Here is a 22,057-nt window from a genome sequence, read left to right as displayed (position 1 = left end):
ACGGGGCAGACTCATAGATGACATATCTCATGGTCAGGGTCAGCCCACTCGCAGGCAGCCCCTGTAGGGGTTATAGGGATTAGCTGACACCGCTCTCTTATGCCAAGGATGTCTAGTGGCATTGCTTCCTTGGTGGTAGAGCGTTAACTGTCTCCTGTTGTAGGCGGAGGCTGCTCATTTTTTTTTCCGGCAGCCCAGACTCAAATAATCACACAGAAACTATATTAATTGTAACATTGCTTGGCCTATTAGCTCAGGCTTCTTATTAACTAACTCTTACATCTTAAATTAAATCATTCCTATTATTGTGTATTTTACCACCAGGTGGAAAGGTTCTGGGCTATCTGTCTCCTTTGGCAGCTATATAGTGTCTCCCTGACTCTGCCTTCTTTTCTCCTCTATCTCTACTTTGAATTCCCACCTTGCTCTATTCTGCACTGCCATAGACCCAAATCAGCTTCTTTATTAACCAGTGGTAATAAAACATATTCAGGGCATACAGGGGGAATCCCACATCACTCTGTGAGTGAGCTGCCTATCAGTCCTGTGGAGTTTTCTTGGTCAAAAATGTTGAACCTAAAGTGACCGTGAGGAAGTATTCCCTTCAGATGGCTGTGCAGACCTCAGATCTCAGGATCAGGATCATAGTGAAAAACAAAGATAGAGGCCTGAGAAGAGCTGTCAGGTGTCCCCAGGATCCAGGTGGATGTCCTGCACTGCTGTCCAAGGGTTTAATCTTGGGCTGGGATCACAGCTTTACAAGTGGGTGATCCTAGGACAGTTGAAGTGTGGAGTTCTGAGATGCCTCACCTCTGAACCTGTGTGTCAGAAGTATCCAAATGAGTTTGGAACGGTTCAGTTTTGTTGGGACAGTAGGTCACAATAATCAATAAAAAGCTCTCAAGCATAATTTCAAGCCAAAGAGACTCTTGGTGTGCCGCTTGATGATAAAATCCTGCAGCAAAGCAGTGGAAATACCCAGCCAGGGAGCAAACGGGAAAGTGTCTGCATAGGAAGGTTGCGAAACATCCACAGAGACGCCAGATCTCTAGGCTGGTCATTGTCTATGGTTGCATTTAGAAGATTAAAAGTCTACCTTAAAAAGTCAGAATTTATAGCATGCCGGATTCTATAAACTTTGCATATTTAAACTTGGGTTTGAAATATAGGTGTCAACTTGAAATTGTCCGAGAACGCAAAACTTTTTAAAACTTGCTTTGTGCTGGGTGTGGTGGTGCATGCCCTAAGTTCCAACACTGGAGGCAAAGGCAGGTGGATCTCTATGAGTTCTAGGCTAACCAGGACTACATAGTGAGACCCTGCCTTAAAATAACAAATACTTGTTTTGAAGGCACCTGGGCCAGCAACACTGTGGTCACTGAGTCCAGACCCTTCCCCACACTTACCTGCTCTGATGGACCAGAATCTTTGCAGCCAAGAACAGAGCAGAACAGGAGCTGACATGAAGGTTGAGTGGCATTCTTGTATACAGCACTGAAGTCAAAAGAGCAGTAAGGAAGCAGTCCTGGGAACGGCGCGTGGTCAGCACTGAGAAAGCAGGCCCTGTGTCTGCCATTGGAGTGTCTAGGGAGTAGAGAGTGACAATTGAGGTCAGCGGTCTGCAACAATCACATGTGGCCTGTGGAGCACTGTGGTAGATCGTCCTGTGGAGGTAACCCGGCAGGTAGGCAGATGTCTTGAGTTAAGACATACAGCAGTGGTCTCTGGACCTGAACTGATCTCCAAGCTACCATTTGGCTATGTCCATCTGCCCCTGCCAGGTCTGATTAGACCAGGGACCTTGATCGTGAAGCTGGACCAGAAACACCAGAGATCAGAAGTGAATGAGGTAGGCGGCAGTGCACTACAGGGATGGGATATGGAGGGGGTGTGGGCTCGCCTGGAATCCTGCACAAGTTCTCTGCTTCTAGATTCCTACAGTAGAGCAGGAGGCCGCCACTGTGCAGCACGGGATGGTTGCTAGAGCAGGTTGCTCCAAGAAAGCCATCCTTACAACCTGGAGCACAAACAAATGTGGCTCCTTCACCCTGGTCCCCAGCAGCTCAACACCCCCAGGTTCATCAGGTGAAGGACAGCTGAGGACTTAGAAGTGAACACTGGAATTGCTGCATGCCGGCAGGGCCAGGCTCAGCAGTGTGACACCAAGCCATCTGGGCCCAAGTTCTGCCATTCTACACCTTAGAAAAGAAGAAAAGTCAAGCTGTCAGAGCAGAGAAGGGCACAACCAGGATCTGGATGGGACCAGCCTACTTGGCTCATTCTGGTGGTGGTGGCTGCCTAGCCATTGGAACTTTCTATCCAAAATTGAGTGTGCTGTGACTGTGTGGAAGACCTCACTGAAATTCATTATGAAAAATCATGGTCTGTTTCTGGGGCCCTGACTGTGGGGTTGGAGGTGTGGCATGGGCCTGCGCATCTCCTTGGAAAGCCACAAAACCAATGGGCGAGACCTGACATGAGCATGGGATGGTGAGGGCTGTCCCCTTGCCTGGGGCTGCTGGCTCAGAGCTCTCACAGCGAGGCTAGTGCCAGGGGATGACTGTGGAGACTCTGACCCCTCGTATCTTGAGGTCTGTGCAGATCTATCCTGTACTGTGTGGGAGGAGCTGTGATGTTGCACATGGCCTGAGGCCCTGCCTGTGAGGAAACTGCCCTTGGGATGTGAACTTAGATTTAAGCCTCAAAGTCCACAATAAAATCTCTTCCTGCTGGTCCCCGAGTGATCCTGAACAGGTCATTCAGTATTCCTGTTCTTGCTCACTCACCTGTTACACACAGTCCTAACAACTTCTGCTCTGGGATTTCATGACTGTTGACAAGTTGTGGTGAGAAGTGTTTGTTCTGGAGCACAGCGTGTCTGAGAGTTGTTCTTCTTGTCCCTGTTCTGGTTTTGCCCTTTCAGACAATGCATTCATCTTCTACTTCTAGTTTAACTAATTTCTCCAGAATCGGGTGACTTAGCCAAGTGGTTTGGGATGTTCTTACAGTCACAGTTAAGCTGTCACAGGCTTTGGTCACCTGGAGATGTGGCTGGAGCTAAGGCTCCCTACACAGCACGAGGTCCAGTTCCTATCACAAGAGCGAGACCTTCTGTGTACATGTCCTTAGGGCCTGGTAGCTGGCCATCCTGCTAACAGTCCAGCCTCAGAAAGCCATCGTGTGCATGTGTGTGGTGGTAGTGTGTGATGTGTGTGAGATGCACATAGACATGATGTTAGCTCCTCAGCTTTCCGGAGGACCCTCTCTCTGATCCAGGCACAGGGCAGCTCCTCCCCAGGGCCCTGAATGAGGACTGTGCTTTCCAGGCCACAGCCTATGCCGAGTCCCTGCATCCACTGACCATGAGCCCTGTGCTTGCAGGACAGCTGTTCTCAGTGAAGGACCGTGCGGCCGCCCCTGAGCAGCGACCATGGGCCTGCTTGCCTATCTGAAGACCCAGTTCGTGGTGCACCTGCTCATTGGCTTCGTCTTTGTGGTGAGTGGGTTGGTTATCAACTTCACCCAGCTGTGCACACTGGCCCTCTGGCCCATCAGCAAGCAGCTATACCGCCGCATCAACTGCCGCCTGGCCTACTCGCTCTGGAGCCGTAAGTGTCTCCACCCACAAGCATTGTGCAAAGGTTCTTCTCCAGTGGGAAAGGGAAATGTCTCCTGTCAGGGTTCTCAAGGGTCAGGAAGGACAGGGCCACACCTGACTCTCCATCCCAGAATAGAGCTAGGTGAAGTTCAATCATCCCTGATGTCACACCCTCCCAGGAGCCCCGTGAACAGGTGTCCAGAGTAGCCTTACTAGTCTCAGCCACACGATATTTCCATAGCAGGCCATGTGACTTGTCAAGTACATGGTATTTCCATAGCAGGCTGTGTCACTAGACTTTCAGAGGGTACATCATAGCCCTCTGGGTGCTTGCAAACCAGCAAAAGCAATGAGAAAATAGGTTAGGTGAGCTGAGAGCCTCCAGCACATTGTCGCATGGCCCTCTGCCTGCTCACATCACAGTGCACAGGAAAAAGCAAGACTGCCCTTAGTTGAGAGTGTGTGCATGTTGCCACACACTGTCTGTCAGAATGCGCTAGTGCATGAGAGCGCATTTCTATGAGAAACCTGGAGAGACAGCCACTTACTCACACCCTGTACACTGGCAATGGCACTGACCTGGGTGTGGCTACCTGCAGTTTACACGGTGCCAATTTGACTCAGTTGCTCTGCAGAGTAAGAATACAGCTTTGAGAGTTCTGTAGCTGTGCACTCCTCACAAGGCATCCCTGTCTTGTCTTGTTCATATGGGCCCAAAGCTAACCAGGTTGTCTTGTCAAGGCTAGTGCTGACCATATCTCTCCACAGGGGGCCACACAGACACTGAGAAAATGAGGGATCTTTCTGTACCAGAGAACCTTCTTCCAAAGGCATTTCTAAGCTTAAAAAAAATGAGATACACAAAAAAGTATTCAGTATGCTACTGTTTATGCCTGGCTGTCACAGCAGGGACAGAGGTGGGAAGGGATGGCAGTGCCCGGAGTGGGTATAGGATGGCGCCTACTGTGTGTCCCGGCCACAGCAGAGGGCATGTGCCACCTCACAGGGAAGTGTGTCTTCAGGCTCTGCACAACACTCTGCCCGAGTCCCTCCTCAGTTTGACTCAAAAGGTGACAGCTGTTTCACAAACTAGAAATCCCACGTTACAGCATAATGCTGTTGTGCTTGTGTGACCGGGTGACAAGACCACACAAATGCCTACAGAGAAACACTAAATTATAGCCCCTCACATCTAGTAGCACTCCAAAGCCAGAACAGCACATACACCAAATCCTTCAAGACACGGAAACAAATGTCCTCTCGGTAAACATGGGGCGCATACTAGAAAGTCAGATGTATCCCCTCTGAGACCCCCTGACTCTCTCGGTGCTGGTGCCTCAGAGCTTCAGTCTGTGTTGTGACTGGGTAGTACCCTGTGCTGGGCTGGAGGGTGATGACTGTCACCACCTTCTAGCGGCAGAGCCGCTGCTGTGTGTGTTCTTGTGTGGACACGTGTGGCTCTCAGGCACACGCATGAGATGCCCATCTGGCCATGTGCTGATGTGTTTAGAAAACATTAAGGACCCTACCTCTGCCGTGTTCTAAAGCACCTATGCCATTTGACATCCCTCTGGGACTACATGAGAGTTCCCATGCCCCCGAGGCCTCACCCTGCTTGTGGGCTCCATGTTTGAGGCAGGCAGTGTTTGTTGGCTCCATCCCCAGTGAACAGTTCTTTGCAGAGGACTCTGGGATTCTTTCATAGAGCAGTGGCCAGAGTCAGAAGTATGGATCTTCCTGTGACCATCTTTTGGGTGGCAGTTATATCTTGGTCCACGCTCAGACGCCTGGTCCCCATGGGTGTGATTCCCACTGGAGACCATGGGGTGCATGAGGGATGCCTGCCTGCCATTTTGTACTTCCCACCAGAACTCATGTTCTTATGTCCAGATTCTTTCCTGAACAAACACATGCAAAGTTATTACCATGGAATCATCTGGCCCTGACCTTATGCAAGTGAACATGAACTTCCCTTAAATCTTCCAGAGGGGACAGGTGACATACCACGATCCTGGTCCATCCTGAATCTGCCACTGGCCTATGAGTTGCAGGCAGGGGAGGCTCAGTTCTGTGTTCTGGTGACCTTCGTCGTTCTTGTGGAGATGCTGGGTCAGCTATTGAGTACACTCCACACTCCTGGCCATGTACCCTTTAGTGCCTTTGGGGGTCCTACAGCCTCCTGGGCAGCAGTAGATCTCATTTGAGCTTTTCCTTAGACCTGGGGTGGGCAAGACTGAATATGGACCACAGCTTACACCAGAGAAAGTTGTAGGCAAAAGAGTCACCATGTCCACCCTATCATCACTTTCCAACTGCTAAGTCCACGGCCCTGCAGGTGTTCTCCTTGCCTGTCGGTGAGGACACAGCCTCCTTCCGCACAAGTAAACTAGTGCCATGTGACATGTGATGGTTCATCATGCCCATCAAAGTGCCACGGTGGCTGTGCACCGAGGCAGTGGGGTCCGTTTAGGTCTGCCAGGCCCTGTTTCCTTCGTCTGCCACACCCAGCTCCCGTTAGACTACACAGCTGTGATTTGGGGAAGCTTTAGAAACAGGAGCCCTCAGAGCTCAGCCCTAGGAGGAAGCTCCCCTGCAGATGAAAATGGAAGTGGCTCTAAGACTGCGCTCCCAGAGCCTGCGGAGACCTAAGAGGGGGGCGCTGGGCAGGCGTCTTGCAGTGCTGACCCCGCCCTCCCGCAGAGCTGGTCATGCTCCTGGAGTGGTGGTCCTGCACGGAGTGCACTCTCTTCACCGACCAGGCCACCGTGGACCGCTTTGGGAAGGAGCACGCAGTTGTCATCCTTAACCACAACTTCGAGATCGACTTCCTCTGTGGGTGGACCATGTGCGAGCGGTTTGGCGTGCTGGGGGTAAGCGATGGGGTCAGGGAAGGGCTGGGTGAGCAATGGAGTCTGGGGGTGACTCCCAGGGGGTTCAGGGAGGGTCTGGATGAGTAATAGTGAAATAGGGCCCTAGGAGGAAACCTCTGGGATCTGAAGGTCCCAAGACTATAGAGGCTTGTCCCTTGGAAGTTTCTTGACTTGCCCCCTTAATAGTGAGATAGGGGTGTGTGTCTTCCCTATGTGGCACCCTCTTCAGTTTCCTGACTATTCTTGGGACTAGCTGTGACTTCATTTCTTGTCAGCACCTTTTACCGTCCAGAGGATTCCACTCAAGACCAAATAAATAATTGCAGTTAACTGAGTGGCATCCGATGAATTTAAACGACACGAAGAGGGCCAGGGATTTCAGTGCAGCCAAAGCCCCTAAACCCATGGCAGAAAAATGGAGGTCAGAAAGGGACCTGGAACTGAGGTGTTATCCTCCATGTCCGGGTGCACCTGCCCTCTTCCCAAAATTTGACTCTTGAACAGTTTCTGAGGTCCCCCTCCCCAAGTGTGCTTGAGGTGTGCTAATCCATAAGCCAAGGTTCCATTTATAGCAAGTGCTTTGAACCAGGAAAAGCAAAGCCTGAACCTCTGGGGTGGCTGTCAGGGCTTCCGGCCAGGCCCTCCCCACCTCTGACAGATGCCACTGGCCTCCCTGCACCCTGCAGAGCTCCAAGGTGCTGGCTAAGAGGGAGCTGCTTTGCGTGCCTCTCATCGGCTGGACGTGGTACTTTCTGGAGATCGTATTCTGCAAAAGGAAGTGGGAGGAAGACCGGGACATTGTCAAAGAGGGGCTGAAGCGTTTGGCAGACTACCCAGAATGCATGTGGGTGAGTGTGCTGCATGTACCATGAGACGGCAGTGGCCAAGCGGAGGCAACTCAGTCCTCCTGTGTGTATGCCATGGCCCAAGTCATACATTGTAGGATATCTGGCTGGGGAAATGGCTCATTTGGTAAAGTGTTTGCCACACAAGAATAAGAAACTGAGTTTGAGCCCCAGCACCCAAATAGAAAAGCCAAGCTGTGGTGCGCATGTGAATAATCCCAGGACTGGGGAGGTGGATCAAGTGACTCTCTGAGACTCACTGGCCAGCCGGTCTAATAGATGGACCTTTGGCCTACACACACGTCTGTGCATACATGTGCCCACAAGACCATCCCGACTGGCCTTTCAGACTTGGCGTCTTCCCTGGGACATAGTTTCATCTGTCCCCTCTGCTGCAAGCCCAGCTTTGGCACACACCCTCCTAGGGTGCAGGGAGGTGGGAGAGCCATAATAAATCTCATCTTCTTTCTTGTCTGCTCTTGGAAACCTGGCCTCTTAGTTCACATTTCTCGGGGACAACAGATGCTCTGTCTTCTGATCAAAGGCTGCTGCTCAGAGACACCTTCAGGTTTCTCTTCTTCTGGAGAGATCTTTCAGGAAAACCGTTCTGTATGCATTCATTTGTGTAACTGGAGTGCAGATTGCAGCCCTAGAATAAAATGCCACTTCAATGACACCACATGCTTGTCGCTGGATGATTCCGTGCTTCAGTTTCTCTGTACACCCAGCAGCCCGTGCTATGCTGCTGTAGCATGTGAGACCCAGAATGTTAGGGGCCTTGCCTGGCAGGGCTCTGGTTCCGTCCATGCTGGCCTGGAATAACCCTCTTGCCTCTCCCTACCCTACGCTCATTCTGTACCTAGTTTCTCCTCTACTGCGAAGGAACACGCTTCACAGAGACCAAGCACCGCATCAGCATGGAGGTGGCTGCCTCCAAGGGGCTGCCCCCACTCAAGTACCATCTGTTGCCCCGGACCAAGGGTTTTACCACTGCAGTCCAGTGCCTCCGGGGGACAGGTAGGAGACCGGGACCCATGGTGAGACACTGGAGTTCGCCACTACCTTCTAGGCTACTGTTATGCAGCAAGAAGTTAAATGGAGCCGGGAATGTTGCTCAGTTGATAGAAGGCTTGCCTAGAATACCTGAGGTCCTATGTCCTTGAACCCCATAAACCAGGATATTGTGGCACAGGCCTGTACTCAGGAGATGAAATCAGGGTTGGAAGATCATTTTCGACTGTATAAATTCGAGGTCATCCTCAGCAACATAGTTTGAGGCCAGCCTGGGCTATGTAAGCCTTTGTCTTAAAAAGAGAAGAAAAGAAAAGCTTTGAAAAGTATGTAAACTATAAAGTGTAAGATATACTCAAAGCCTAGGGGAGGATGAGGAAGTAGGACTGACATGTTTTCAGATCTCACAACTCTTTGTGGATGATAAAATGCTGTTTAGTCAAAAACTGTCAAAGTAACACAGTGTAAATAATGCAAGCCATGGAAAGGAAAAGTCAGATCAGAGATGTCTGGATCACCTGGGAGGAGTTAGGGAAGCCACAGAAAGGGCCCAAGAGCACTGGGTATACAGGAACCATCCGCAGAGAGGGTCTGAGCACTCCACAGCCAGCCGGGAGGGAAGATCGTCGCATGCATGTCGAGGGGCAGACCCAGTGTGTAAAAGTGGCTTTTCTGCTTGGTGGTGATGTCACTACTGTAGAGTGTCTCCCGTCATCCATCTCTCACTGGTCTTGTCTCCTCCCCACAGCTGGAGCCATCTACGATGTGACCCTGAACTTCAGGAATAGTAAGAACCCGTCCCTGCTGGGAATCCTCTATGGGAAGAAATATGAGGCGGACATGTGTGTGAGGTGAGCGCCCATCCCAGAGCTCTCAGGGTCTGATGTGGCTGACCCTCTGCAGTACTCCTCAGGATGTGTCCCCAGCTGTGTTCCCCTGGCCAGTGTGAGGGTCGTTTCTTGTCTGTCTCTCAGTCTCAGTGGACACCCGTGTATGTCTCTGAGGAAAGTTCTGTCCCAAATCCTGCCACTGTCAGCTGCTCTCCCCTGGGCAGCAGTCACGCAGTATGGTGAACTAATGCTGACCTCTGGTCTCTCGCTTTCAGCCAGTGACATGGGTCCTCCTGCGTAGTCCCCTGTAGAGTGGGACTGCCACCAGGTGGCTCTGATCTGGCTTGGTAACTTCTAGATAGTGACTTGGGCATCACCAGGAAGTTCTAATTGGGGAAGGCCCTGCCTGCTCTGCAGAGCCCAGGTGATGGTGCCTGCAGGAACTGCTTGGTCATCTTCTTAGACACGGACACTGTCAGGACACATTGGAACTGCCTGAGGCACTCTGAGACCTCATACAATGGCAGCCTGCCTTAGACAGGGTGGGTGAAGTCATGTCTCAGTGTTGACTGGGGCCATGCCCAAGGTGATGTTCTCTGTGTCTCCTGAGGAAATAATCCACTCAAAATCGCTTCCATTTGACACCTGCGCTTGGTTTTTCTAAGTGGACTGAGCTCATGTTGATTACAAATTACACTGTGTGGGAGCTTCCAGAAGAAGGCTGTGAACATAAGCAGAAAGCTTGTTGCTTTTTCCTCCTGGGCTTTGACCTGAGGTTCAGGACCCTGTATCCTGTCCTAAGACCTTGCCCTGGGTTGGAGTCAGCAAGTGAGCCTAACCTTCATGTTGTTCATCTTCCAGCAAAGGGGACCTGGGGTAGTTAAGCCAGGGACAGAAGTGTGACTGACCTCTGAGGGGCTCACTTCTGGACATGACCAGATTCTCAGTCATTGTCATCTACCCTAGCAGTATGGTTTTGGTCTCTGCTATTGACCACTATTGACCCCAAGGGACTGTGGTGATTAACTTTGAGCCTTAGGTGGCTTCCAATGCCACATGTGTTAGTTAGCTTCCTATCACGGTAACAAACACCTGAGACAATCAACTTAGAAAGAAGAAACTTAGTTTCAGTCTATGGTTGAGTCTCTGTTGCTTTGGTCCAGTGTGGGGTCAGCACATAAAATGGCAGGAACACAACCTGCGACTGATTATAGCAATCACCTCATCAGCCAGTTGGTAAAAGAGGAAGGACCAAGGTGCTGACCCCTCCAGGGATGGCCATGACCTAGGACCTCCCACTATGCTGACCCGTCCAGAGACAGCATGATTAAGGGCCTTCCGCTATGCTGACCCCTCCAGGGATGACCATGACCCAGGGCCTCCCACTTGGCCCCACTTTTTTAAAGTAGGGTCTGCTAATTCATAGTCTTCAAGAGACAGCAGAGACCAAAACCATAGCACTAGGGTAGATGACAATGATTGAGAATCTGGTCATGTCCAGAAGTGAGTCCCTCAGAGGACAGTCACACTTCTGTCCTTGGCTTAACTGCCCCAGGTCCCACTCATCCAGCCCCTCTTGCTCTCAGCCTACCATCAATCTGAAGTGCCCCCTCAGGGACATCGAGCTGTGACTAGGAGACCTGCTCCGTCTCTGATACTTCCTCTGCGATATTTCTGTAGATATGACCCGCTATAGTCCAGTGGGCCTCTCAAGTGCTTGCAGAGGCCTTGACTGCTCTGCTCTTGACCATGGACTTTGCACAAATATGCCCTTCCCATCATCCAGGATGCCCCTGCAGTCATAGCTAAGGGCCTTCCCTCAGCCTCCCTTGAGAGGGATAGCACTCTAGAAGCTGTGACAGGGCGAGCCTGCATGTGTGTACCCTCAAGGGACCTCTGTTCTCTTTGCTGGCATGCCAGCGTTAGCCTTGGGATGGTGGAGTACTTCCATGGAAATTCAGGGTAACTAGAGCTCAAGCTGTAGCTGCCAAGAGAGGGAAGCCAGGAGGGCCTCATCTACATGTCTCTTGTCAGTGTTTGCTTTTATTTTTACTTCTTTCGTAATGTATATGGTAGTGTGAATGTATATGTGGCCACACACACATACACACACACACACCAGGGAGAGCCATGAAGTAGGTCTGAGCCTTATAGTCTTCTTGCTGTAGAAAGTGCCCCCACAGCTACACCCCCTGACTGACAAATCCTCCCCACACGTGGATGGAGCCCTTGGAAGGCAGAACTATTTTGTCCCCTGTTGCCTCTCCCCCTGATGTGGCTCTGAGCCTGTAGTGGTACTCTGGAGCCATGTGGTGTGTGGCCCTGTGCTCCGCCCACTGCTGGGTGTGTGTGCTGAGGCGGAAAGGTCCCTACACAGCCTACACAGCCACAACCCCTCGGGGCCTCACTTTAAATGCATAGATCTGTCTCAGGCTGTGGGCATTTCACCGTGGGCCACTGTGAGGGCCACCCAAGCCAGAGCCATGCTCATCACAGCCCTTCCCCTACTCATAGTTCCCTTTACATCCAGGCAAATGAAGTCTGAAAACGTCAAACAGATGAAACTGTGGCCTCACTCGACCCTCTGGATGGAAAACACCTGTCTCATGTACCCACCTTGTGTCTATACCTCCCCCCATTCTTCCAGCAGTTTTCTTGGTGACTGCACAGACTCACAGTGTTTGTTTAGGTGTCCCCATGTGACTTCATAATTACTTCAACGTACAAGAGTAGTGAAGCAAAGGGAGCTTTAGGGTGTGAAGCATGTGGCACACCAGAAAACACAGCATGCAGAGGGTGCAGAATGCCTAGGAGTTCCCATGTCACCTGGGGACATGGGATGTGTCCCCATGAGGTCACTGATCACTCTAGTCCTGTGTGCTCTCTGCCACCTCCTGGGCATTGTGAAGTACTGCAGTTCCCTGTGGAAAGCAGGACCTCTCTGTGAGGCAGACCTGGTGCACCTGATTCCCTTGCTCCACATCCCAAGTTCTGGCATTACAGGAATATGCCAATGGGTCTAGTTTCCTTCCTCCCTCCCTCCCTCCCTCCCTCCCTCCCTCCCTCCCTCCCTCCCTCCTTACCTTCCTCCCTCTCTCCCTCCCTCCCTCTCTCCCTCCCTCCCTCCCTCTCTCCCTCCCTTCTTTCCTCCTTCTTTCTTTCTTCTCTTCCTTTCTTTTTTTTTTTTAAATATTTTTTATGGTTTATTTAACTTTTATTTTATGTGCATTGGTGTGAAGGTGTCAGATCCCCTGGAACTGGATTTTCAGACAGTTGTGAGCTGCCATGTGGGTGCTGGGAATTGAACCCGGGTCCACTGGAAGAGCAGTCAGTGCTCTTAACTGCTAAGCCATCTCTCCAGCCCCTTCTCTTCCTTTCTTCCAATAATAGTTATGTTTTGAGATGGGGTCTCACTATGTAGCCTTGGCTAGCCTAGAACTTGACATGTAGACCAGGCTGGCCAGGAACCTGTCTCTGGTTCCCAAGTGCTAGGATTAAAGGTGTGGGCCACCACACCCAGCTCTGGGTCTTGCCTTTTGTTTTTTGAGACAGAGTTTCTCTGTGCAGCCCTGGCTACCCTAGAACTCGCTGTGCAGACCAGGCTCCCGAGTGCTGGAATTAAAAGCATGAGCCACAACAGCCCAGCTTGGGCCTAACTTTTTAAAGAAGCTTATGACACAGACACTTATTCTTAGGTGACAGAGTCCTAGCTGACTGTCCCCACAAGTGGCTCATCATCACTCTCTCAGCCTGTGATTTCAAGTCAAGCACAGTAGTTGAGGTGCTCCTCTGGGGAGCAATGATGCTCATTGCCATCAGATGCTTCTAGAAGACAAGGGTATGTGCTTTCCATATGTGGCAGAATTTCATCTCCCAGACATGCCCTGTGAGCTGCGGGGCATGGGCACAGCATTTCTATCTCTTCCGGGTCTCCAGTGGAAAAGTGATGGAAAGGTCTCCATACACTTCTCAGTGTAGTTCACACTCTCCGTTTATTCACAGTCTGATTGGTTTGCATAGCAGGGGCTGAGCCACGTGACTGGGAAAGGCTTCACCTGTAGTTGCTAGGCAGCCACCTGTTTGTTTACCAACAGACTCCCAGGATAGGGGTTCAGACAGCTCAGGGTCCACATGGAAACATTTACTGTAAGCTGAGATTAAGATTTCCCAATGTTGAATACTTTTCCTACCTGGGATATGTAGTTTTGTTTTGAAGCAGTGATCCACGTGTCTAACAAAATGTTATTTGATGTGGGGAATCTTTGTCAGCCAATTATCTTTAAAAGGTGGGACCAAGATAGGGCGTGACTTTCTGGGTACTCGGAGAAAACACTGCCCAGGTGCTCTCTGTCTCTGTGGTTCCTGCTCTACACAGCTGAGCTTAGACTTCTCATTCCTGTTTCATGAGTTTGCCCCTAATAATAAAGAAAAATATAATTGTTCTGTTTTTTAGCTAGCCTGATTATTTCTCGAGCCGAGATAATTTAAAAATTATTGACACAGAAACTGCCAGCATCTCAAAGGGAATGAATAAGAGGCGATTTGCTTTAGAGTCAGGTATGGAGTGACCATGACCCCAAACCACACATTGAAGTCTCCTCCAAATGCCATTTCCCACTATGGAAGTAGTTATGTGATATTATTATTAGTTACAGAACAGAGAAAGCTGGGAAGTATTTATCACGTGCATGGTAGGAGCCACAGGTAGAGCAAGGGACTACTACAGGTCTTGGAGGCTAGCTCATGGTATCTTAGCCTTTGGGTTAGTAGGAGCTGGTGATCTGCTTAGAATATATTGTTAGCTTTTGATAGTCTCCAGGATGTTAGATCAGACACAGGGTAGGCAGTGGATGACTTTGTAAGAGTCTGAAAATAATTTAAGATAATTTGGCTGTAGTCTGCAACATTTGAACTCTCCATAGTCTTGAAGTTTGTTTAATTGGCCTTGTAGAGTCTTTAACCTAGGAACAGTGTCTGTCCCTGTCTATCTCTCCCCAGCTGACTTCTACTTGTCTCTCTCCCTCCCTCCTCCTCTGTTCCTTCCTCTCTCCCTGGTCCCTCGCTCCTTTTTGGGCACTTCAACTCACCTTGTGTTGGTCACTTCTGCATAAACAGCCTGAGGGATGTGTTTTAGTTCCTAGTGTCAGAGTTCAGTCCACGGTCATCTGGCTCCATTATTGTGGGGTTAAGGTGAGATTCAGATATCACGGGTGGGGAACATTTGTGCCGAACCAAGCTGCTTACTTCATGGTGGTCAGGAAACAGAGAGAATGACAGGAGGGGGCCAGTATATACCCTTTAAAGGCACACCCCAGCCAGGCCCCACCTTGCACAGTTACAGGGCCTCCCAAAAGTTTATTCAAAATTAAATCCATCAGTGGATTCAACAAGTGGTCAGAGGCCTCTCTGGAAACCCCTCATAGACTTGCCCAGAGTGTGCTTTCGTCATCCCCCAGTCTCCCTCAGCCCAGTGAGGGTGGCAGTCAAGGTCAAAGGCCCCAGACCTTGTCCCAATTATCTCCAACGGTGACCGTGTTAGGAAAGACCAAGGCCACTGCGATCACCCTATGGGGAAGTCGAGGCATGCTTTGCCAGGCAGGTGGCTCACAAGTGTCCCCAGATGTAGAGGCATCTTTTAGCCCTTGTGGGAGCCCAGAAGGTTCCAGTGTGTCAGCTGACCATCAAGACTTATTTTGCTATCTGCTGGTTTCAGTCATTCCCTCCCAACCACGGGCAGATGTTTTCCATTCTCTCACGTTGCTCTTGATCTTCTTGACACGACAGGAGGTTCCCCCTGGAAGACATCCCCACAGATGAGAACGACGCAGCCCAGTGGCTTCACAAGCTGTACCAGGAGAAGGTAAAGGCTCCTGCTTGCCCATCTCCTACCTCCAAAGCACGCGGGGTGGTAAGGAGGATAGGCAGGTGCCGCATACTTCTCTGTTGGTGGGGAGAGGGCTACTCGTTCATTTCCCGCCATTTTCCAGATGCCCAAAATAATCACACAGAAATCTGTATTAATTGCAATACTGTTTGGCCAATACCTTAAGCGTATTTCTGGCTAATTCTTATATCTTAAATTAACCCATTTCTATTAATCTGTGTATTGTCATGTGACTGTGGCTTACACAGTGGCTACATGACTTCTTCTGACTCCATCTTCTTTCTCCTGGCATTCAGCTTAGTACTCCTGCCTAGCTTTATTCTGTTAAGTCATTGGCCGAAAGCAGCTCTTTATTAACCAATGGTAATAAAGCATATTCACAGTGTGCAGAGATGAATCCCACATCAACAAGCACTGGTGGTTCTCACCTACATTAGATTCTTCTCTTTTTCTTAAAATTTGAGAAGTTAGCCCTCCAGTGAAGAGTGACATCTGGCCCAGTGCTTGGTATGCACAGCTGTGCAGAAGCCTTGCCCAGTGCCCCACATGTGAGACTGTGTTGATGGCGTTTTACCATATTTGTTCCTTTTTTATAAAAAAGAAATTTTATGAGTGTAACAGACATCACCCAGATTTATAATAATGTGCCTATATTGTGGGCAACCCCCAGATTTACAACAGCATATTTATGGCATGGGGCCCACAGCAGGCACCTGGAGGTGCTCCTGAGACCACGTGTCCAGTTCTCACCCCGAAGTGCATGCTTACCCTGTGCTCGCTTCCTGGGACAATGTGTGTCCATTTCAGCATTGTTGGAAATCAGATGACCAGAAAAGCCTGCAGAAAACAGTTGTTACCAGTGCTTCAGGCAGCTAGGGAAGGTTGAACTTGTTCCCACCCACCTCCTCCTTCTTGCTGGAGAGCATTGCCCTGGTGACTGTCTTGGCTCACCCTCAGTTCCAGAAGATGGAGACACTAGAATAGAAAGTGGTATACACAGAGCTCCCTCAGGTTGCCGAGGGAGACCCGTGCACAGCTGGAGGAGGTGACCCCTGAGGCAGACTGTTCAGAGTTTGCACAGATGGGACCCAGGTGAAGGCCAGCTGCAAGCTACCACACGACAAAATGTCCAAGGCTGCAAAGCCTTGCCAATGCCTGGCAGGACAATTAAAGTCCTCGGAGGGACTTGAGAAGTAGCAGATACAGACTGAAATGAGCATGTAACGATGAAAATAGAAACAAGAAGGCCTGCAGAAGAATGAACAAAGCAGCAGAAAGGCCTAGGGCAAGTGGAGAACAAAACAGCCTGCTAGCAGAGCGGTGCTGTGGGCCGTGCACTGTGTGCACAGCGCTTACCGCGTATCAGGTTCCCATGCACACCAAAGGCTTTTCCCAAGAATATTATTAGACGGGCTGGAGAGATGCTTGAAGGTTAAGAGCACTGGCTGCTCTTCCGGAGGACCCAGGTTCAATCTCCAACCCTCACATGGCAGCTCACAACTGTCTGTAACGCCAAGATCTAACACCTTCACAAAGACATACATGCAGGCAGACACCAATGCATATTAAATAAAAAATAAAGAAGGAGCCAGGTGTAGAGGAGCACACCTTTGATCCCGGCACTCAAGAGACAGAGATTTGAGGTTCAAGGCCAGCATTCCAGGACAGCCAAGGTTGGACATGATGAGGCCCTATCTCAAAAAAAAAATTAATAAAGTAGAAAACTCTGGTCAAGACTGATTAAACAAAACGATGGAATTAGTATTAACAAAAATAAAACAAGACACAACGAACAAATGGAATCAAAATCATATGAGGTTGGTTTGACTGGCTTCATGCGCACCTGTTTGGATACCTGGATAACGTATGCCCATCTCCTTTACCACACCTTTGTGGCAGTTGCCCACCAAAGGAGGTGTAAAAGGTTCTTGGCTCACACAGCTCAGACTATGTGCCACAGACTCGTCATCCTAATAAAAGAGTCCTGGGGTTCAGAACATCTGTCTGTCTGTCAAAAGCATCCTTATCCAGCATAGCACTAGATGTCTTCACAGAGCGCTTAGGAAAGAGAAGGAGGTGAAGGAAGTCCAGATTGGAAAGAAGGCTAATCCACCCTGTTCTCAGACAGCACGACTTTCCATTCTACAAGTCAGAACTGCCAAAATGTTAGAACTGGAAAATTCCCTAAAGTTTCAGGGTACAGGCCAGTGTCCAAAAGGCATTTCTATATACCCAAAATGAACTTGCTGAAAGAGAAATCCAAACAAAATCAGAGAAACTCTAAGAGCTAAACCACCATCGGACCCTGAAGTTCTCCTGTGGGGAGCTGTCAGGAGGAAACTCAGTTTGAGTGCCAAAGGCACCTCTAGCCAGCATTACCTCAGTGCTGTTCATGGTAGAAGTCCCCCCATCCTCTGATGGATGAATGAAGAGACTACGATGAAGCTGGATGGTGGTGGTGCATGCCTTTAATCCCAGGGCTCAGGAGGCAGAGACAAGCAGATCTCCTAGTTCAAGGCCAGCCTGGTCTACACAGAACAAGTTCAAGGACAACCAGGTCTACACCGAGAAACCCTGTCTCAAGAAAGAAAAACTAATAACAACAACAAAACAAAGAAAGAAATAAAAAGAAAATAAAATATGATGTGTAATACACAGGGTAACACTGTTCAACCACTACATATCAAATTTGCCATTTGGAACAACATGGGTGAAAATGAAGGAATAGTGCAGAAGTAAAGCCAGCCAGGTACGGGAGGGCACAGCCCATGCTCCCTCACCGATGGAAGCCAGTCTCACCAGAGTAGAGGGTAGAAGACTGGGAGGGCGGGACATCCCATAGCTAAGCGATGTTAGGATTACTGGCGTGGCTGATATCAACTCTGAATTTCAGAACCTTCAGTGGAGAGGACTCTAGTCATTCTCAACACAATAGATGGCAGATGTGAGGTAGTGACCAACCAGCCTCTGCTCCTTACACATGTGGGTGTGAGTGTGATAGAAACTGTGACCCATAAATATGTACAATCATGTCAGTTAAGTTTTAGATAGATAAATAGACACACACAGAGAGAATAGTACACCTCTCAAGAAATGAATGTAGCTGGTGGCAGTTGATGCCTGCAATTTCGACATCCTAGCCTCTTAGAAGGAGCAGAAGTTCAAGGCCAGTATCAGCTACATGGAGAGTTCCACACCAACCTGGGTTACCAAGGATCCCATGCCAAAGAAGGAAGAAGACAAAGAAAGAAGAGGATAAAGAAGAGGAGGAGGAGGAGGAGGAGGAGGAGGAGGAGGAGGAGGAGGAGGAGGAGGAGGAGGAGGAAAACAATATAGGAATGGTGTGGAGCCAGTAAGATGGCTCAGTGGGTAAAAGTGTTTGCCCTGAGTTTGGTCCCTGGATGCCCTGGTATGAGAGGTCAGTGTGGACTGTGGCCAGGCCCAGCACCCAAGCAGGTCCATGCTGCTATTCCTTGCCTGGGCTTTGGTAACTGTTGGAGTCTGAACCAGCCAGCCATCTGCCACTTGTGACCACACGCAGCTTTGACTGGCCACTTCCTAGTTAACTCCTGGGTCCAGATGACACGTCCTTTATATTAGTGACTGAAGGTCCTCCAAGAAAGTGGTTCCTGCCCCTCCCTCCTGTACCAGGGTGTTGTCTGCTTTATTCTGTGGCTTGTGTCTTGGCCAAGTGGCTTTTACTGCTGAGTTTTCTCCTGCATCAGGGTCCCATTTGGCAATCTCAACTTCCTATTCTCCCCTTCACTCTCAGGACGCCCTGCAAGAGATGTACAAGCAGAAGGGCACATTCCCAGGAGAGCCAATCAAGCCTGCCCGAAGGCCGTGGACCCTCCTGAACTTCCTGTGCTGGGCCACCATCCTACTGTCCCCCCTCTTCAGCTTCGTCCTGGGTGTCTTTGCCAGTGGATCCCCACTCCTCATCCTGACGTTCTTGGGGTTTGTAGGAGCAGGTAAAGAAGCACAGATATGCCAGCTCCCATGCTGGGGTCACTGGGCCTCCACCCAGAACTGATGGCTTATCATGGGGACACTGGGAGGCACCTGCATGTTGGGCTGTGGAGGCTGTGCCCTCCTTTCACTCTAGTGTGGCTTCCTGTTCTAAAGTGGCTGCACACTGAGAGGAAGAGGAAGGGATTGAGTGGGTGGGGGATGGCAAGACCAGCGAGGGTGCCCTCGTGAGGCTAGCCTCTAACCTTCTCTCTCTTGTCTTTAAAGCTTCCTTCGGAGTCCGAAGACTGATAGGAGTGACCGAGATAGAAAAAGGCTCCAGCTATGGCAACCAAGAGCTTAAGAAAAAGGAATAATTAATGCTGTGATTGAACACCCATAACCTGACGCGGTATCCAATTAACTCAATTAAAAACAGAACACACGAGAACGAGGGAAAGAGACACTTAGAGACTATTTTTCTTATTAACTGGTGACTAATATTAACAAAACTTGAGCCAAGAGCAAAGAACTCAGCTGCCAGGTGAAGATGGTCAGCCAGCACCCAGGGTCCCATCGGCCCTCTGCGGGGACAGAGGCGGGCTTGGGGAAGGTGGTGGGGCCGTGGGGCTCCCCCAAAACTTTGCCTCCAAGAGGCGGCCTTGGCTGCTCTCCCTTCTTAAACTTAGAACGAGGCTTTTGTTTCTTATTTCTTATTTTGGGAACTTAACCTGGCCCCCACCTTGTGCCCTGCACCCCAGAACACTGGCTCTTCATGGGTGCCGCTGTCCTCAGGGGGGCAGGTCAGCTGGATCCTTGTCCTACAGAGCTCATTTGTCCTGCCCTGCTTAGCACCTCTGCTTCTAGCCAGGGGGAGGAAGTCTTAGAGATAAGCACACACTGAATGTAGATCTGGCCCCTTTGTCCCTGCTCTGCCCAGGGGCTGAAGACCACCCCTCCGTCCTCTGCAACACCATTGGCACTGCCTCTTTGGAGGCTGTGTTTAAGCACCTTATGTCTCTTTTTAAAGTGAACGCCCAAGAACTCTGCAGAATGTGGAATCCCTGAGTTCATACAGCACCTCGTACAGGTCCGTGGCCCCCTCGTCCTCTGTCGCCAGCAGGCTGCAGTCCTGCACAGGGCCGGATGGGAAAGTCACCTGGGCCCCACACCTCTGAGCTGCAGTGTCTGGGATCTCCAGCCTGTGGGACTCCCCTGGGACACTCTTCAGGAGGTGGTGTCACCATCAGGCCTCCTTGTTCTCAGACACCTTTAGTGCTTGTTAGCATTAGAATTTATTTTTACAAATTGGTCTGTGGCTGGCTCGCAGCTTCTCCCTGCCCTCATCCTCTCCTGCCTCTGCCCAGGCAAGTGTCATGGCTGCCGTCCACACCCACCGTTGCCCAACACCACTTCAGTGACAGAAGCTGTCCTGGCAGACAACAGGGGTCCTCCGTCTGCACTTGGTGCCTTGCCAGGGTCCCTTTGGGCTGGCCCTGGAGGCACATTGTCCTTTTTACTCAGCGCAGGAAGGCCTGCCTGGTTTCTGGGAGACCTAGGTCCTCGGGAAACACCATCATATACTTTTACCTTCTGTCTGGAACCTTCCACAGTCCCTTTTAAAGTCATTTCATGTTTTCTAACAAGGAAAAACCGGGTATTCTTTCTGGCATACTGCAGCCAGAGTTCAGAGTAAAGGCAGAGAAGATTTATAGGGCACGCCGGAAGAAGGAGACCTGGAGAAGCCTGAGAGTAGCCCGGGCCTGACTCCTCATGGCAGCTTGCCCACTTTACAGAAGATGCTCCTGGCCTCTGCAGTCCGTGCACAACAGAGTGGCTGTGGACTGCTCCTCTCGTTCTTGGGCGGTGGCAACAAACGACTGCTTATAAGGATGAAGGATTAAGTCAAGCAAATTGAGACACTGATTCTCTCCCTCCAGGGGAAGGCTTGCCCGCCCTGGCCTCTGCCAGTTCTTGAGCCATCTTGGGCACTCCCGAGGGCCAGCTTCCTTCCTGATGGGGTTTTTCTTCTGCCTTTCTGCCTGCTTGAGGTCTCTGTCCTTCCCCCACCCACCGTCACTCACAAATGCGAAGGAAACAGGCCAGTGGGCCCTGCCATGCATGCACCTGGCCCCGGATAAAGAGAGCTCAGAGCCTTCACCATTTCGCTAATGCCTCTGACTTCCTCAGAAGCCCTGAGCCTTGAGATCAGTCTGTGAATGACCCAAGGAGTCCAGGCTGCAGGCTTTGCCCTCCTAGGCCTCCCCCTGCTTGTTTCCAATACAGTGCTTCTGAGAGCAATACAAACTACACTAGGAATGTGGGTGTGGGAATTTTTGTTTTTGTTTTTTGTTTTTTTGGTTTTGGTGGGATTGGATTTTGCTTTTAATCTGCTTCAGAAGGATATGGGGAGGAGAGCCTCTTTGATTTTTCTATTAAATTAATAAATCCCAGAATAATGCTCTTCTCTTCTTCCTTCACACCCTGCTTTGCATGCCTGCTACAGGCATGGCTGATGTCATGCCCGGATCCAGATTGAAGGTGCTGCTGTAGCAGCTTGCTAGTCTTCAGGGAACCCATGCTAGAAGCAGTAGGCTCAGGAGCCAGAGGCATTCTGGAACTGGAGTGCTTGGTGGCCTTGGGAGGAAGGGCCTGGACTGCTAGACTGGCTCTACTTCAGGTTCCCCAGCAGAGGGGACCCCACAACGTCAGCTCAGACTGGGATGTGGACTCCTTACCACTCAGGCTCAAGAGCCAGATACATGAGGGCGCCTGCCAGCTCCCTGAGAAACCTTTCCACTGTTCAGGTGGTCTCTCACCCCTGGTCCCTGGCTACACCCATGTACCTCATGTAGGTCTCTCTGAAGCTGTCCTGAGCTACGACTGTGGCTTCCATTCTCCTGACTGCCAGTTGCGTTTCATGGTACCCACCCGGAGAATATCCACAAAGAGCATCCAGGGACTTGGCTGCTCCCTCTGAGGGCTTTGTGTTAGCATCCTCATTGGTGGCCGTCCTGCAGGAAGCAGGGACAATAAGCTAGGGAGGCTGAATGGTCAGCATGTGGGCAGTT

General features: G+C 50.4%; 1 protein-coding gene across 6 annotated transcripts in view; it reads left to right on the top strand.

The window, feature by feature from the left end:
- The window catches only part of Agpat3 (1-acylglycerol-3-phosphate O-acyltransferase 3), an 83,271-nt gene extending 61,824 nt beyond the window's left edge, over positions 1–21,447 (top strand). For all 6 annotated transcript variants that reach the window (XM_085679820.2, XM_048451318.3, XM_048451321.3 and 3 more), the window contains 8 exons: positions 3,382–3,608; positions 6,299–6,468; positions 7,155–7,316; positions 8,177–8,330; positions 9,073–9,175; positions 14,939–15,014; positions 18,811–19,009; positions 19,275–21,447. In XM_085679820.2, the coding sequence (XP_085535946.1) occupies positions 3,431–3,608; positions 6,299–6,468; positions 7,155–7,316; positions 8,177–8,330; positions 9,073–9,175; positions 14,939–15,014; positions 18,811–19,009; positions 19,275–19,363 (1,131 nt within the window). In that variant the 5' untranslated portion in view covers positions 3,382–3,430 and the 3' untranslated portion in view covers positions 19,364–21,447. The remainder of the gene's footprint in view (positions 1–3,381; positions 3,609–6,298; positions 6,469–7,154; positions 7,317–8,176; positions 8,331–9,072; positions 9,176–14,938; positions 15,015–18,810; positions 19,010–19,274) is intronic.
- Positions 21,448–22,057: the final 610 nt, after the last annotated feature.

This window comes from Myodes glareolus, chromosome 18, assembly GCF_982192425.1.
Source record: "Myodes glareolus chromosome 18, mMyoGla1.1, whole genome shotgun sequence".
Classification (NCBI taxonomy): domain Eukaryota; kingdom Metazoa; phylum Chordata; class Mammalia; order Rodentia; family Cricetidae; genus Myodes; species Myodes glareolus.
Note: the sequence above shows the minus strand (reverse complement) of the source record. Positions and strands in the feature narration are given on the sequence as shown.